The sequence below is a fragment of the Stenella coeruleoalba genome (genome assembly GCF_951394435.1).
Source record: "Stenella coeruleoalba genome assembly, chromosome: 1".
NCBI classification, from domain to species: Eukaryota; Metazoa; Chordata; class Mammalia; order Artiodactyla; family Delphinidae; genus Stenella; species Stenella coeruleoalba.
Window position 1 is genome coordinate 172,883,002 of NC_137169.1, and position 14,305 is coordinate 172,897,306.

The 14,305-nt window shown below is 36.3% G+C and overlaps 1 protein-coding gene across 3 annotated transcripts in view; it reads left to right on the forward strand.

The window, feature by feature from the left end:
* The window catches only part of EDEM3 (ER degradation enhancing alpha-mannosidase like protein 3), a 97,436-nt gene that overhangs the window by 48,324 nt on the left and 34,807 nt on the right, over positions 1 to 14,305 (forward strand). For 2 of the 3 annotated variants that reach the window (XM_079918206.1, XM_079918207.1), the window contains exons 14-19: positions 3,806 to 3,971; positions 4,224 to 4,378; positions 5,656 to 5,812; positions 7,868 to 8,059; positions 9,369 to 9,534; positions 11,615 to 11,800. In XM_079918206.1, coding sequence (XP_079774332.1) covers positions 3,806 to 3,971; positions 4,224 to 4,378; positions 5,656 to 5,812; positions 7,868 to 8,059; positions 9,369 to 9,534; positions 11,615 to 11,800 — 1,022 coding nt within the window. The remainder of the gene's footprint in view (positions 1 to 3,805; positions 3,972 to 4,223; positions 4,379 to 5,655; positions 5,813 to 7,867; positions 8,060 to 9,368; positions 9,535 to 11,614; positions 11,801 to 14,305) is intronic. The other variant, XM_079918208.1, reaches the window with a different exon arrangement.

Here is a 14,305-nt window from a genome sequence, read left to right on the forward strand (position 1 = left end):
ATGAATAAATGATTGTTAAACCTCAGAACCTTGGTCTTTGGAGTTTTAGGAAAGTTGGGGTTTTCTTCTTCGTTAATAGTTTTTTATATTATGTAAAATGTTAGAAATTATCAAGATGATGACTAATGATCTGGATTATGATTCCTGTTCAGTCAAGAATTCCTCAAAAGCAATATCGTGGTTAATGTGTATATTCTTATTCTGTTGTCGTGGTTAATGTGTATATTCTTATTGTGTTGCTGATTTGGAGAGCTGGGGAGGCCCAGTGGCAGTTTCTATTTCATTGGATACTGGATAGATGTAGTCGACATGGAATATTCAAGATATGAAAAGCACCCTTTGGTTAATACGATATTCACTAACATTCCAGTTATTCTGAGATCATTTGGTTCTGTTATTTTAACTGTCCAGAACATAGCAACACATTTCTAAATGAACACTAAAGTTTGTTCATTTGGTTAGCAAGTGTTCATTCCACAAATATTTACTGAGGTGTCTTATGTGCCAGAGTTATACTAGGTTTTGAAGATTAAAGATAAAAAGACATGTCTTTTCTATCATTGAATCACGGGGGCAGGCAGATAAACAGGCTTTAAAGCATTGTATATGTGCTATGAAACATACTAAAGGGACGTGAAATGCAGATTGGGATATGACAGTCACTTGAGCGTCCTGTGTCCTGAAGGATCAGGACTAGAAAACTAGAAAAAGGAAAGTAGTAAAAGGAGTTTCCGGCAGAGGAACTAGGGACAGGTGAAATACAACACTCATTATCTACTCACAGAATTGACCCTCAGTCCTTCTCTTGGAGCATTTAGATAATAGTTAATTAGGCTTGGGACCTCCTTCCCCGACCACAGCTGATAAGAAATGGATAGGTTTCTGGAAGCAGACACACAGAAAACAGCAAGAAATGAAAGCAGATAGCTTTTGTATTTATCTGTAACATTTACTGGCTGCTTCCTACATTTCAGGCACTCTTCTCATTAAGCACTTTCTATGTTTAATTCATTTGATCCTTTACAGCCACCCTCTGAAGTATAATTTCTATTATTATCTTCATTTTATAGATGAAGAAACCAAGGCACAGGGAGTTGGGGAGCTTGCCTGAGGTCACACAGTTAGTAAGGTTAATTCTAATCAAGGCAGATAGGCTTTTGACTATATGCTCTACTGGCAGCTCATTCAAGGAACAGTAAATTAATCGCCCGCTGTGCGCCAGACGCTGCACTTGGGTAAGAGGATGAAAAGATAAATTAGAATCAGTCCCTGCCCGCCTGTGACTTATGGTCAGTGAAGAAGATAGGTATGTAAAGAAGTAATCACAGCCACGTGATGAGCGCTAGAGCAGAAGGAAATGTAGCAGGTGGAGGAATTACAGAGGAAGACATGATTTGCTCTGTTCAGAGTTCCGTGTTTCTAAATTCAGCCTCCTTCCTCTTCCTCCTGCTGAGTGTCCCTCCCGTGGCACTGTTTCTGCATCTCTGACGGCCCGTGCCGCACTCTGGTTGCACAGTCTAGTGTGCAGAGTGCCCCTTGAAGCATCACGTCCAGCGTTAACGATGCCCGAGGTGCACTTGGTGCAGCAGCGCTGTTGCCGTCTGGGTCCAGGCGCAAGACGGGTCATCTTCTGAGGGGCTGGTGGGCTTACAGCCTTTCTCCACCTGAGGATCACCACTGGGTCTGCTCACTGTTCCTCGTGGTAGTGTTGCGTCTCTCCCATGCAGTTGGCCCAACAAAAGGTTGAGGACTCCTAATCCTTGTCTGACCACGTTCTTGGATGTGCTTTAGCAGCTTTCTTACGTTTAACAGACAGTGAACTTATGGCCAGTTGACCTCAGATACTTGACAATGACTTGCTGACAAATGGGTGTTCTCTACCCTGCTCTTAAGAAACTGATTGATTTTTTAAAAGTGCAAACTTAGAACTTAATACTCATCCCAGCAAAATTTCATTTTGTTGGGTTTTTTTTTTGTGTGTGTATGCGTTTCTAGACCAAAAAGAAGGCTTAAATTTCATCTCAGTCATCTAATGTATTAGCTAAATTACTGTTTTCAGGGATCTGGGGTTTAGATAATTATGCCTTAAAATTTTCCATGTAATGCTCTTTGCATTTGGTTGCTTGTTCCCCTACGGAGCTACCAGTGCTGTTGTCTGGCTCACCAGTGTCTCCATTCCCTGGCCCCCCACACACAGTTTTCAAAAAAGAAATATCTGTATTTTTCTTATAATAAATGATCAGTTAAAGAATTTAAATGGCAAAAAAATATGAAAATCTTCCCTACGATACTTTCCCCACTTGCCATCCTAAGATAATCACTGTTGGCAGTTTTAGAAACAGTTTTCCAGACATTTTTCATGCCTGTGTGTTTGCATTTGTGTACATATTTATGGTTTTAAAGTACAAAATAGATTATGTGATACGATACCCAAACTTGCTAGCTCTACCCAACTCATACTGCAGTGATCTTACCACGTCTCTAGTCTTTTCTAAACATTTACAAATCATCTGTTTCAGAATCACTTGTGGAATTTGCCAAAAATCAAAATCTTACACATCAGTTTACAGTTCTTAAGCTAACATTTGCTTATGGTAACAACCATCAGTCCTCCAGAAAAAGTTAAATTACCGTAAGTGTATTGCGGATTGACAGGGAAGTATTTTATCCATTATAAAATGATTAACATCCAAAATGTTCAAAGAAGTGTTGAAACATTACAGTTGTTGTTCCAAAATAAAACATCATTTATGTCTGGGAAAAATAATGATAGCGCTGTTTTTGAGCTCATACGCATGCCGGGTGCTATGCTAAATAGTTGACATTATAGTATGTCATTTAGTCTTTGCACCACTGTTAGGCATGTATTGTTATTATGTCCTTTCAGAATAAACTGAAGCTCACAGTCCTTATATAATATCCCCCTTGGTCACATAGCTCGTCATCAGAAGTTCTTTTCTATTTCCAAAGCCCCAGCTCTTTACCGCTATGTCCAGCTGCCTCTCCAGTTCATTCTTTAGTAATGCTGTTTAAACTTGCATTCGCAAACATTTATCAAGTGCCAGCTGTGTGCCAGGAATTGTGCTTGGCCAGTTACGAAACTATGCAGCCTGTCTAGTAACTGCTAAAAGCTAGGATGCTTTGGGAAGTAGCACATATAATTAAATTCCTTGTTATTGTAACTCCATCTAACGACTGTGCTCTTTACCTATACTTTTTATAAAAGCTTTCCTTTAAAGTGTTTATTAAAACGTTACAACATTAAATCATTTGTAAAGTCACACTGGGCAGGTATTTAAATGTTTACAAAGTTATCATCATAGTCCATGTGATTTTGTGTTGTACTTTTTTCATGTAACTTTTTGTAAATGATTACTTTTAAGCCTTCTTGATTATCACTTAAATGGCTGCATCAAAATCGTATTACTTTATCCAGTTCAATTAATATTAATTGAAGATTCTTATATGGTCCTCAGTAGTAAAGATCATCTGTGTTACCTCCCTGCTATTGGTTCCCTGTAGAAGAAATGGAAAACTCCCTCAGAAGGTCCATAGAAAAACCTTGTCTGCAGTATTGACAAGATTTAGTGCACCTATGTGGTAGGCAGCCCTTCTGGTCTTTTTCATTTCCTTGGAATATGCTTGGAGTCAAGGCTATTACCACCAGGGGATAGATACATTCTATAGTTCTTTGGATGTCTGTACTGGTGTAGACAGGTTTATTGACCTTGATTCTGTGGCTTTCAGATAGTTGACATTTGGATATTTTTATGTTCTTAGATTTATTTGTAACCTTTTATTTTAGAATGGATTCCTTCTTCTTGGCCGAAATGTTTAAATATCTTTACCTGTTATTCGCGGATAAAGAAGACGTTATTTTTGACATAGAAGATTACATTTTTACAACAGAAGCTCATCTGTTACCTCTTTGGCTCTCTACTACAAATCAAAGAATCTCTAAAAAAAACACAGTAGGTTATGTTTTTCAACTAAATGTCTTACTCTCTTTTTTACTCCTGTGTGTTTGTTTTGTTTTTCCAAGGAAAAAGTAATCCATGACTAGAATTCTATAAATATAGTGTGGTAGGAGAAGTACCCTTGATGTTTTCTTATTTTGTTTTCTTGTATTACATCCTGTGTATACTTACATTTCACTTAATGTTTCCTTTGAACAAACTATAAAGTAAAATAATTATTTACATAACATTCTTTTATATTTTTAGACTTCAGAATATACAGAACTGGATGACAGTAATTTTGATTGGACTTGTCCAAACACTCAGATTCTCTTCCCTAATGACCCACTGTATGCTCAGAGCATTCGTGAACCCTTGAAAAATGTGGTGGACAAGAGCTGTCCTAGAGGCATCATCAGAGTGTAAGATGTCTTATTTTATATTTGTTAATATCAAAATTAATTCTTAGTAAATGACAGAGAATGTAAGGAACATATAACAGCCAAGAAGACATTCATTTAGATTTAAAAAATATTGAGTATGTACTTATCACTGATTAAAATTAAAAATTGGTGAGTAAAGTTAGATAGCAAAGTTTATTCTGCAGTTATGTCTTTTTATTATTATGGAAATTTTCTGTGTATCTTTTGTTTAATGAACCAAGTAATAATGGCAGCGTATGATAGTTTGTAACTTCCACAGCACATTTTTTTTTAACATCTTTATTGGAGGATAATTGCTTTACAATGGTGTGTTAGTTTCTGCTTTATAACAAAGTGAATCAGCTATACATATACATATATCCCCATGTCTCCTCCCTCTTGCATCTCCCTCCCACCCTCCCTATCCCACCCCTCTAGATCCAGAGCACATTTTTACACAACAGTTTCATCAAATATTTCCACGTTTTATATATGTAGAAAATATTTTTCCTTTCATCTGTAGTTTCTGTATAGGAAAAATAACAGTGTTTTGATTTGATTTTTTTGACGAGGTACTTATTCTTGGTTGTTGAATAAAACTTTTTGCCTTAATGAGTGCATTTTCTTCCAAATAGTTACATTAGAAAAACCATTACTAGGAAATTTTAAAAAATTATTTTTCTTAAGTGAATGTTATTGTTCACTGATATAAGTATTGTTTTGCTTTTAAAATATTGAGAGAAACATCTGTTTTTTTGGCGGGGGGGGGGTTGTGTTTTTTTTGCGTTACGCGGGCCTCTCACCGTTGTGGCGTCTCCCGCTGCAGAGCACAGGCTCCGGACGCGCAGGCTCAGCAGCCATGGCTCACGGGCCCAGCCGCTCCGCGGCATGTGGGATCCTCCTGGACCGGAGGAACCCGGTCCCCTGCATAGGCAGGCAGACTCCCAACCACTGCGCAACCAGGGAAGCCCCAACATCTGATTTTTGAGGGAGAAATAAATAGTAATAAATCTCTAAGCCAACCTATTGTGTACCTTCAAATAATTGTAATGCTGTTGATTAATACTGCCTTATAGATAATATACAAGCTTTTGTAACTGTAAAATATATTTGAAAGCTATACCACTTATTAAAAACCTAAGTTATATGTAGGTAAGTAACTCTTTCTAGTTATTCCATTTTTCACTAGTTTAAAACTAGCAATTTGTTTGCCTTATGCTTTTTTTCCCAATTCTGACTTGTGGGTTTTTTTAAGCCTTGCCTATAATTACTTTTAGCAGAGAGGAGAGTTTCAGGAGTGGAGCTAAACCCCCTCTGAGAGCCAGAGATTTCATGGCCACTAACCCTGAGCATTTAGAAATCTTGAAGAAGATGGGGGTGAGTTTGATTCACCTCAAAGATGGGAGAGTCCAGTTGGTTCAACATGCAATCCAAGTAAGACATTGCTGTACTAATTAGCTACCATCTCTGTCCTCTTTGGTCTCAGTAGCTTTAATAAGATAATGACATTTGGCTTTTTAAAAACCTTCAGTGTGTGGTTTAAAGTCAGAGTATCAGAATTTTAGGACTTGGAAGTATTTTGGAAAGCCATCTGATTCAACCCCTTTGTAGTATAAATCAATCAAGTCACAAGTAGGTTGAGTAATTTGCTTACGTTAATATGGTCAAATATAGGACTCAGATCTAAGTTTTCTGTTTCTCAGTCGCTTGTCTTTCCACTATTTTATTTAGAACATAATCTTAAAAGCTAATAATTCATTTTAATATTTATATCTCTATTTTATACTATTTTAGTTTCCAAAGAGCTGAATTTAAATACTTTTATTCATTATAGAAATCAAAATATGCATTTATTTATCTATGCCTAGGAAACATAACATACCTCTTTGGGAAATTTTTATTGATTTTTGCTTTAAAAGCTTTCATAACCCGAGGGCTTTAAATTATTCACCTTATTACTGCATTAATTCTGAGAAAACTACAGTTTGAGAAATAATTTCAACGTAGAACCATATTCGGATACCCCATAATCTCGGATTCAGCCTTCCCACCACCTTGCCTTCTCCTCACCTTGCCTTCCCCTCAGGTTTCTGTCTCATCCCTATTCTTGCCACGTCATCCCTCCTTCCCTAACAAGACTCTGTCTGCTTCCTTACGTTTCACTCATCCTCACTCCCCAGCGGTGGGAATGACATCCCTGATGACATTGCTTTCACATGGATCACCAGTGACATAATTGCCAGCCAGTAGCCCCTTAGTCCTCCTCTGATTGAACTTTTATGTAACTATTGGCTGGCCTCTTTTTAAAACCTACCCCTTTCTTGGCTTCCAGGGTATTCCAGCAACACCTTTCCAAATACTCTGTGCAATATTTTGTAGATTCCTTTGCAGCTCTTCTCGGCACGACTCAGTGTAGGCACTACCAAAGAATCTGGATCGTATGTTTTTCTTACTATACTCTTCTTCAATAGTGTCATCTATTTCTACAAGCTCTGCTATCATCTTTGTACACGTGATACATGTATGTAATCCTGATTTTACTTTACTTCTTAAACCCAACTTTACTTTACTTTTTAAACCCAGCTATAATCTACCTGTCATACATTTCTGCATCTCAATCTCAATCTGTCCAAACCTGTTCTCTCTCCCTGCTCCCACTACAGTCTGTCTCTCTGCCCTTTCGTTCTCCATCTCAGTCAACCCTATCATCATTCTCTAAGTCACCAAAACTAGAAATCTCAGAATGGGCTTGCATTTCTTTCTCCCAGCTCCTTTCCATTCTCCTCTATCCTCTATCCCTTGTCAGGTTCCATTGACTTTTTCTATAAGGTGTTAGGAATTCATCCTTTTCCTCCTGTAGTCAGGCACTCTTCAACTTTTCCTCTATTAAGATTCAATTTGAATCATTCCAAATATTTCCCAGATACACACTGACAGAATCAGTCCTTCCTTTGTCTATGTTACTAGTCCACTTTCCCACTCAAGAAATTTTTTCATAGCTAATTTTACATGTCTCTCTCCTCTAGATACAAACTTCTTAAAGTAAAAGATTATGTCCCTAGTGCCTAGTCAAGTACTGAGATGTAATAGGTGCCTGATACTTATGTTTTGAATTTAATCTGGTTGTTGGTTCATAATTTCGAAGAAGGTGGGGAATATGGGTCAGTTATGAGGTTTATTTCTTAAAAGGGCAACCAGAGGAGAGAACAAGCAAAGTGAGCATTTAGTGGAAGTGCACTTCTCAATTTGTACCAAAAGTGGTTTATAGGACAGTGAAAGAGACATTAATAAAAATTACAGATGTTATATTCAGAAAATATTTCCAGAAGTAATATTTTTGAGAACAAATAAGGCCATAAACATTTGGTAGAGACCAAAACTGATAGGATAAATTTTAGAGTAGAAAACTATAGTGCAGTAGTATTTAAGAAATCAAAAAGTTGAAAGTTTCCAGAAAGAAAGGATAAAATTAATTTGTTTCTTTCCTAGGCTGCTAGTTCAATTGACGCGGAAGATGGGTTGAGGTTTATGCAGGAAATGATTGAATTGTCAAGTCAACAACAAAAAGAGCAGCAGCTGCCTCCACGAGCTGTACAAATTGTTTCTCACCCATTTTTTGGCCGGGTAGTGTTAACTGCTGGTCCAGCTCAGTTTGGGCTAGATCTGTCTAAACATAAAGAGGTATGTACACCTATAATATGCTTGTTGAAATTGAACTCAAATATTATTTAAGTATTGTCTAATTTCTTAGTCTCTTTTCTAATTTAGTAGTTTTAACTTATTTAAAACACCTAAATATTTAATCTCCCAGATTAAAGTAGATTAAAATTAAAAGTGTATCTTGAAAATATTGAGTCATAATTTATGTATGCAGTATGGTTATAGAATTTTACTTAAAATGTTCAGATATTGTTCTCTAATTCAATGCCTTTAACTTATCTAAAAATGGTTTTCAAACTTTTTAACTACTGAAACCTTTCTTTGAACAAAAATCTAACTCAGAGGCTTAATGTAGGGAACAGCTAAAGCAGAGGTGCTTCCGGACAAGTGGCTGTGGAGAGCATCAGACACTGAGGTTCCACTGAGCAAATTTGGAAGGCCATTAAGCTAGTCTATCCTATTAGTTTTACTGTAGGAAATGAAGTTCACAGGTTCAACTGTCTGACTAACTGGTAGCAAAGCTAGCCACTAGACCAGAACCCAAGTATTCTGATCATCTAAAGCCAGTGGCCTTTGAACTCTGTTACCCCCAATTTAAACTTTTTCTAGTGTATATTTTAAAGCTATGTAGGTTTATAGTTGATTCATTTATTCAATAACTCTTATTCTAGGTAGTATTTTAGATATTTGCTATGTATCAAGTTTACAAAAACCAGTGAAGATTTATGCCCTCATGGAGTTTACCTTCTAAGAGAGAGAAGGATCTTAAAACATCTTTACACTCACATCTTTAAAATCAGTTCTCTGGTGGATTTAATTTTTCTAGGAAGAAGAACTGCTTGCAGATTCATGTAGATTAAATCCATTTTTCCCCTCTTTTCAAAAATTTTTCCTGTTACCAGTGATGGTTTAAAAATGGTTCCCAGCTTCTTGTAAGTGTAGGTATGGGTACGTAGTGAGTCAGCCTGAGGTTCCAACTTTACCACTTACTAACATAGTGACTTTGAGCAAATTATGTAAACTGAATCTCCGTTTTCCCATACGTAAAATGGAAATATCATCTGTATTACTTCACTCAGAGTCATTATAAAGATCTGGTTTAGTAATTTACATAAAAATGCTTCATAAACTGCAAAGCACAGTAGAAATATTGGTTGGGTACTATAATATACAAAATGTTCAAAACAAAAATTTATGCTAAATATATATTGTATATGTTATCATTAGAAAAGAAGTGAGGTCTACTTAAAGCTCTAGATATTGAATTTTAATGACTAGGTAGTGATTGGAGAAGATAAAAGATTACTTAAGTTACTTTTATTTCTGCCAGACAAGAGGATTTGTTGCAAGCAGTAAACCGTACAATGGTTGTTCAGAGCTTACTAACCCTGAGGCAGTGATGGGAAAGATTGCTTTGATACAAAGAGGACAGTGCATGTTTGCAGAAAAGGCACGCAACATCCAGAATGCTGGAGCCATTGGTGGCATTGTTATTGGTAAGTAAGCCTCCATGTCATTGTGTTGACTAAGACATAATTTTTAGGATTTTTCCTTTCATTTTCCAAACTTTTATCAGAGTTTGGCATTATTTTTACTTCACTAGCTGGCATAATGGATAGGTAATCCAATAACTCTCTTAAGAATGTGTATATATCTCATACCTTGTTTGAAAGTCTAGATTTGGGTTTCTGTATATTAATGCCAATAAAAGTACTTGGGGTCCGGTGTGAAGGTGCAGTAGGAGTGAGTGCTAAAAACACCCAATACCACGGATAAAAAAATGGGCCCATGAGATCCAAAGCCCCCTAGGAGCAAGAATTACACCCTGCCACCTCCAGTGGGGAGTCACTGAAAGTATCCATGACTCCACATAGGTGCCAGCTGTGGAGTCAGACACGTGGGGTTGTAGTTCCTGGCTCTACCACAAAATCATGGTGTAACCTTGGCCCAGCTTTAGTTTCTTTATCTGTTTATTCCATAGCGTATTTTTTAGCTCCATTTTCCAGTGAAAATGGTAATAAATATCTTTTAGGTGGTTGTAAGGTTTGAAGATAGTATATATAAAATTTCCTAAAATAACTGACATATCATGGGTATAAGCACTAGTTGCTAGCAAGTTTTTATCTCCTTGGGTCTTTTTCCACTGAAATTACAAACTTCAAATTATTTTACGCATGTATTTCAACTAGTGTGTTTGCCTTTTCATTTTCCACAGAAAAATCACTGATATCGTGACAAGCAGGGCATGACTATCAGGGAAAATATAAATTTTTCTATGCTTTAAGTAAATATGAGTTTACATTCAGAAAGAACTGGAAAACCTGAGGTCACATCCTATTTGTGAAGTTAGTTCTTCTGTATAGATTGTCTCCCAGGGGAACTCCATTTTGAATTTGTTCTTTCTAATTAGGATAGATTTCCTTTTTGAACTCAGGGTAAATAAACATTAAGAGATTTAAAATAAAACAGTAGGATTTATTTCAGTGAAACATTGTTTACTATGCCATTTGCTTATCTCATATCGGCACGCCAGTGTTAATTTAATGAATGCATGAATTTCATTAGTCTAAGTAAGTATTAGGAGAAATTCTGCTTCATAACTTAAATGAGTGGTTGGCAAACTACAGCCTGCAAGCCAAGTTCAGCTCACTGCCTGTTTTTGTAAATGAAAGTTTTCTACAACACAGCATGTCAGTTTGTTTCCATGTCATCTATAGCCACTTTCAAGCTACAGTGGTGGAGTTGAGTGGTTGTAACAGTGACAAGCAGCAGAGAGACTGAAGGTCAGGTAACCATCCTTTGTCTAGTCAGTTACTGCTAAGGGGATGGGTTCTACATGGTATTCTCCACTTAGAAGGGCCTATCCACGCAAGCCGTCTGTGAAGGGATGGGCAAGTTCTCCAGGGAGACTGGCATGTAAGATTAGGGCTGGACATAACTGGCATCACCAGTAAAACAGTATTTAGCAGTCGTACTCCTATTATTTAGCCGGCATAAAGTAACAATAGTGTTTCATTTAACTTACAGAGGAAAAAACAGTATAGTCATAATTTTTCCTTGTGCACAGTATCTTAAAAAGAACCGTCAATTTGTAGTTTGGTAAAACAATATAATGCCATTCGAAGAAATCCTAAACAACAATAAAATTTCATAGTTCTATCATTGTAATTCAAGTCTTTGAATTTTTAGGCTTTTTCATAAGCATGTGAAATCTTTATAGTCATAATCCTAGAATTTTGTGTTCTACTTTTTTTATGTAATAATAACATTTTGTTTTTCTGTGTGTTCCCTCAGGTAGTTCGTTATAATTTACTTATAATAGTTTACAGTTGTTGACAGTTACAAAAAGCACTCCAGTAAACTTTTTCAGGCATAGATCATTTTGCTTCTTTTGAATTATTTCCTCAGGATAGATTTCTAGGAGTAGAATTAGTGGGCCCCAAAAGTATGAGTGTTTCTGTGGTTCTTGATGCAGAAAATTAATGCTGTCAACAGGTAAACAACAGTAAAGATTGGTAGCTAGACCTTTTTAATGGATGAACGTTTTTATGTTTGCTGTGTTCATTTTCTGGCTAGATGACAATGAGGGGAGCAGCAGTGATACTGCCCCTCTGTTCCAGATGGCAGGTGATGGAAAGGACACAGATGACATCACAATTCCCATGCTGTTCTTATTCAGTAAAGAAGGAAGTATCATATTGGACGCCATCCGGGAATATGAAGAGGTAGAGGTCCTCCTTTCTGACAAAGCAAAAGATCGAGGTAAGGGTAAAAAATCATTTGTATTCAGCTTAGCATTAATTTTCCTAACTTGATAACAAAAATGAGTTACAAAAAGATTATTTATGGTTCACTGGTTAAAAGAAGTAAACTTTTTAGAAGATGGTTTCAAAATATATTTTTCTTTTGGAAAAAAGGGTAGTAAAATGTTTATTTTGCTTTGTTCGCTGAGTTAGAATGTTTCTAGAATTATATTTTTGTATGTAATTTATAATTTTTGCTATAATTCTGCCCAGTGATAAAAATACAAGAGATTACACTGAGTCATTTTTAATATCCACAGATGTTCACCATTCAATTTCACTGATACTACATCTTCTATTTTTTTAATAAGGAATAATAAGAGATTGTATAGAAGAGTGTTGTATACAATATAATAGTAGTGGGGTTTTACCAGGCCACCTATAATCAAATGACCACTGTCTTGATGAAGGCAATAGAAATCTAGCAGCTTCTTTCCATTGAGATCCAAGTTCATCACATAGGTATTTATAAGTTACAAGAGTTATACATGGCTGATGCCTGAAGAACAAGATAGCATGCCTTAATTCATGATATAGTCCTCTCTAGGCCAAAATGTTTGTTAGTAACTTGAAAGTTCTTTGAAACCCAAATTGCTGTATAAATGCAAGGTCTTAACTAGTATTCTTTCATAGTTTCACATCTAGGAATAGAGGAGAAATGAGGGAAAGTGAACCATCAGATATAGACTGAAATCCTGCTTATAACAGCAGTCTTTCTTATCCACTGGAGATACCTATAGAGAGAACAGTACTCCTCCCACCCCCCCTTAAATGGATAAAGTTGTATAATCTGCACAGGGTTGTTGATGTTGGGATGTTTGCTTGGTAGATAGGTAGGAAACTTATTCATTTCAATTCAGTATATCTTCCAAGTGGAACAATAAAAAAAAAAAGTTTAGCAATATTCTAGTGCTAGCCAAATTAGTGTTTTGTCTTGTCTTCTTGTATTGCTTTATTCTTTGAGATTCATTGAGATGTCAACTATTTAAGGACTGTGGGGTGAGTAGGATGTATGTAAGGATGTATAAATAGAAACAGTAGAAAGGATTTCTGATCTTCTTAAATCTGCCTATGTGCCTGTTTTTTTTTTTTTCTGAGCCCTTTTTTCCAACTCAGATCTTCTTTCCTATATACATGCATTTAAGCACATCAAACACAGGCAAAATATTATTCCATATAACTCTTTAATGCCTTTGCTTTTTCCCCCCTATTTTGTGCTACCATTGGAATTTCAGCAGCAATATTAAAAGGTAAAATGATTCCGAGCTACATTATTAATAGTAGTAAGTATCTTTAATAAGCCTTAAATTACATATATGTATGTGTATGTATACATGTATATACACACATGTGTGTGCACATATATATATTTCAGTGGCTACCATAATATCTGGTTTAAAGTAATTAGATTATTTTCATGTCTAGTCAGCTGTCCCATAATGATGATTCTTTTTTTTTAAATTAATTAATTAATTTATTTATGGCTGTGTTGGGTCTTCGTTTCTGTGCAAGGGCTTTTCTCTAGTTGCGGTGAGCGGGGGCTACTCTTCATCATGGTGCACAGGCCTTTCACTGTCGCGGTCTCTCTTGTTGCGGAGCACAGGCTCCAGATGCTCAGGCTCAGTAGTTGTGGTGCACGGGCTTAGTTGCTCCGTGGCATGTGGGATCTTCCCAGACCAGGGCTCGAACCCGTGTCCCCTGCATTGGCAGGCAGATTCTCAACCACTGCGCCACCAGGGAAGCCCCCATAATCATGATTCTTTATTGATCTATAAATTAGTTTATTTATGTATCAATGAAATATCTAATAGGTGAACTCAGTAGTCCATAGCAATGGAAGAGTCACTCTAACAAAGACGTTGTATGGCACGTGTTATTTTTGATTACTTTTTATTTGAATGCAGTGTAAAATATTTAAAAGATCGACTTGTTTAAAAAACCCGTATATGTGTAGGAGTGTGTGGGGTGAGGACTGGAAGACTGTGGTAAAGCATGTGCTGCTTATACCAGAGAAAAGATATGAAAAAAGATCAGTTCTACTATTTAAAAAAAGTCTGAACAGCGTAACAGTATTCCCTTAAGGACCTTGAAATAAAAGGGCTTTATTTAAATTATATATATTTTTTTAAGTTTTGATAGTCAATTTTTTGAACTGTATTTCTGTTATAGAGTGATATTTTGACAAAAAGTCTTGAAAAATTGCCCTTTTGGTATAGCTTTTTAAAGAACTGTACGGCATTATTAACTATCAGCAATGAGTTATAGTATAATTGTTAATATTTATCTGTGTAACTAAAGTCAATGATAATAGTTTTATTAAATCAACTGCTTTATTCACTTAGGAAAATACTCTAAGTTAACGTCTGTAGTGGTTATCATTAATTTGTCCTTTGCCATTACTGCATGCATCAGTGTCTCTCTTCTGCATCAGAATCAGCTGATGTAGGAGTTAAAAGTGTAGATT